This window comes from Corylus avellana, chromosome ca6 (assembly GCF_901000735.1).
Source record: "Corylus avellana chromosome ca6, CavTom2PMs-1.0".
Lineage (NCBI taxonomy): Eukaryota > Viridiplantae > Streptophyta > Magnoliopsida > Fagales > Betulaceae > Corylus > Corylus avellana.
The window spans coordinates 27,853,743-27,855,632 of NC_081546.1; the positions used below are offsets into that span (position 1 = coordinate 27,853,743).

The 1,890-nt window shown below is 36.3% G+C and overlaps 1 protein-coding gene across 1 annotated transcript in view; it reads left to right on the forward strand.

Moving 5' to 3' along the window:
- The window catches only part of LOC132185528 (disease resistance protein RPV1-like), an 8,326-nt gene continuing 6,436 nt past the window's right edge, over positions 1 to 1,890 (forward strand). Inside the window, exon 1 of the mRNA XM_059599291.1 lies at positions 1 to 908. Coding sequence (XP_059455274.1) covers positions 1 to 908 — 908 coding nt within the window. The remainder of the gene's footprint in view (positions 909 to 1,890) is intronic.

A 1,890-nucleotide genomic window follows, 5' to 3' on the forward strand; every position in this document is an offset into this window, starting at 1 on the left:
ATGAGTTCCATTTGGGCTCTCATGGCCAGTTGGTTAACTTCCACCTGGCTCTTCCCCTTCCTCAGCCTCACCATCCTCACCATGTTCCTCACCTCACATTTCGGCTCTCACAAAAAACCATCACAACAACACCAACTCGCTCATGCCCCGTCTCTGCTCGACCGAGTTAGGTCCTTCAACTTCTCACTCTACAAGTTCCAGCAAACCAACACGACCCCGATCACAGAGTTTCTCCAACCCGATCACGCCAATCTGGATCATCCTCCTGCCCAACTCACCCGACCTCCTCTTTTGGACCGGCTCAACTGCTTCAACTTCTCATCCCTCTGCAGATCTGATTCGTCGGCCGTCCCGGAAATGGGTTCTGCAAATCTCTCTCAATCTTCTCTAGGAACTAGTACTCTTGCAACTTCGTCCATGGCTTTCGACGGACCCTCTTCCTCTTCCTCCTCTTCTTCCATTAGTAGATGGGATGTATTCTTGAGTTTTAGAGGCAAGGATACTCGTAACAATTTTACTGCCCATCTGTGCGCAGCTTTGCGTCGAGAGGGAATCCTCACCTTCATGGACGACAAGCTCAGAACTGGAGAGAAAATTTCACCCGCACTTGTCAAAGCCATTGAAGAGTCTGATATTTCAATTATTGTACTCTCTAAAAACTACACATCATCCCAATGGTGCCTAGATGAGCTAATGAAGATAATCGAGTGTAGAAAAATAAGGAGGCAAAAGGTTTTACCATTGTTCTACGATGTAGATCCGTCAGAAGTACGACATCAAACCAAAAGTGTTGGAAAAGCGTTTGCTACACTTGAAAAAAGGTTCAAGGATGATGTAATGAAAGTACAGAGGTGGAAGACCGTCCTAAAAGAAGTGGCCGATTTGTCCGGCAGTTCTCTGGCTAACAGGTATTTCTAACCATTCTTGCCCCTTTCCTTCTAGATTATTCTAGATTTTTTTATTTTAACAACAGGACTTGTAGACGGTAGTCACTAGTCAGTAGGAGGATTGGGCTTTTGGGATGGGAAGATTATGCGGGCACCTTCACATTTTAAAGCCTAGAGCGATGAGTTTAGGAAATGCATTTCCTCTTGGGTTATTTTTCTTCCTTCTAATTTTTAAAATTATCATTTGGATATGTGAGATTATATACACATGGACCCACTATGCAATCATGATTTTGAAAATAAGAAAATGGAAAAAGGATGTAGAAAAGATGTATAGCACATCCCCTAAGTTTATGCCATTTTCTTATATTTATGTATTAAATTAATATTTATCTTAATATTAATATTTCATTTAAATTGAGAAATTATTCTTTTCGCTTTCTGAAACACAAAATTATTAATTAAGTTTTTAAATTCAATATTAATGGAACGTTGGAGAATATATGGGTATAGGTCTAGCTAAATCAATTTTAATGTTACATTACTGGCTAATTGAACGTTGTAGGTTTTTAATGATATTGATTTTTTAAGTGATTTAAAGAAGAAAATCTTGGGTATATATATTAGGTTTATCCCAGAAAATCACAAATAAACAGATTTTTTTTTTCTTAGGTATCTTGGGTATAGTATTATATATTGGGCATTAAATTCTTTTCTTTTTTAGTTACTTGTTTATCATAATTGGGAGCCTTAATTAAAGACAATTAACCATAATTAGAACATTAAGTATTTTTTTTTGAATAAATTATTAAATATTGAGCCAATTAGACTATTGACAAATTAATTATTAATGGTTGTGCTGCACATGCCCTTACGTCATAATTCATAGCCTACCATTGTCATTGCTTATGGATAAAATTTTTTTTTAAAAAAAAAATCTATATATATATATATTTTTTTTTGTGAGAGTAACTCATTAGATGTTTTGTTATCTTTTTTTATT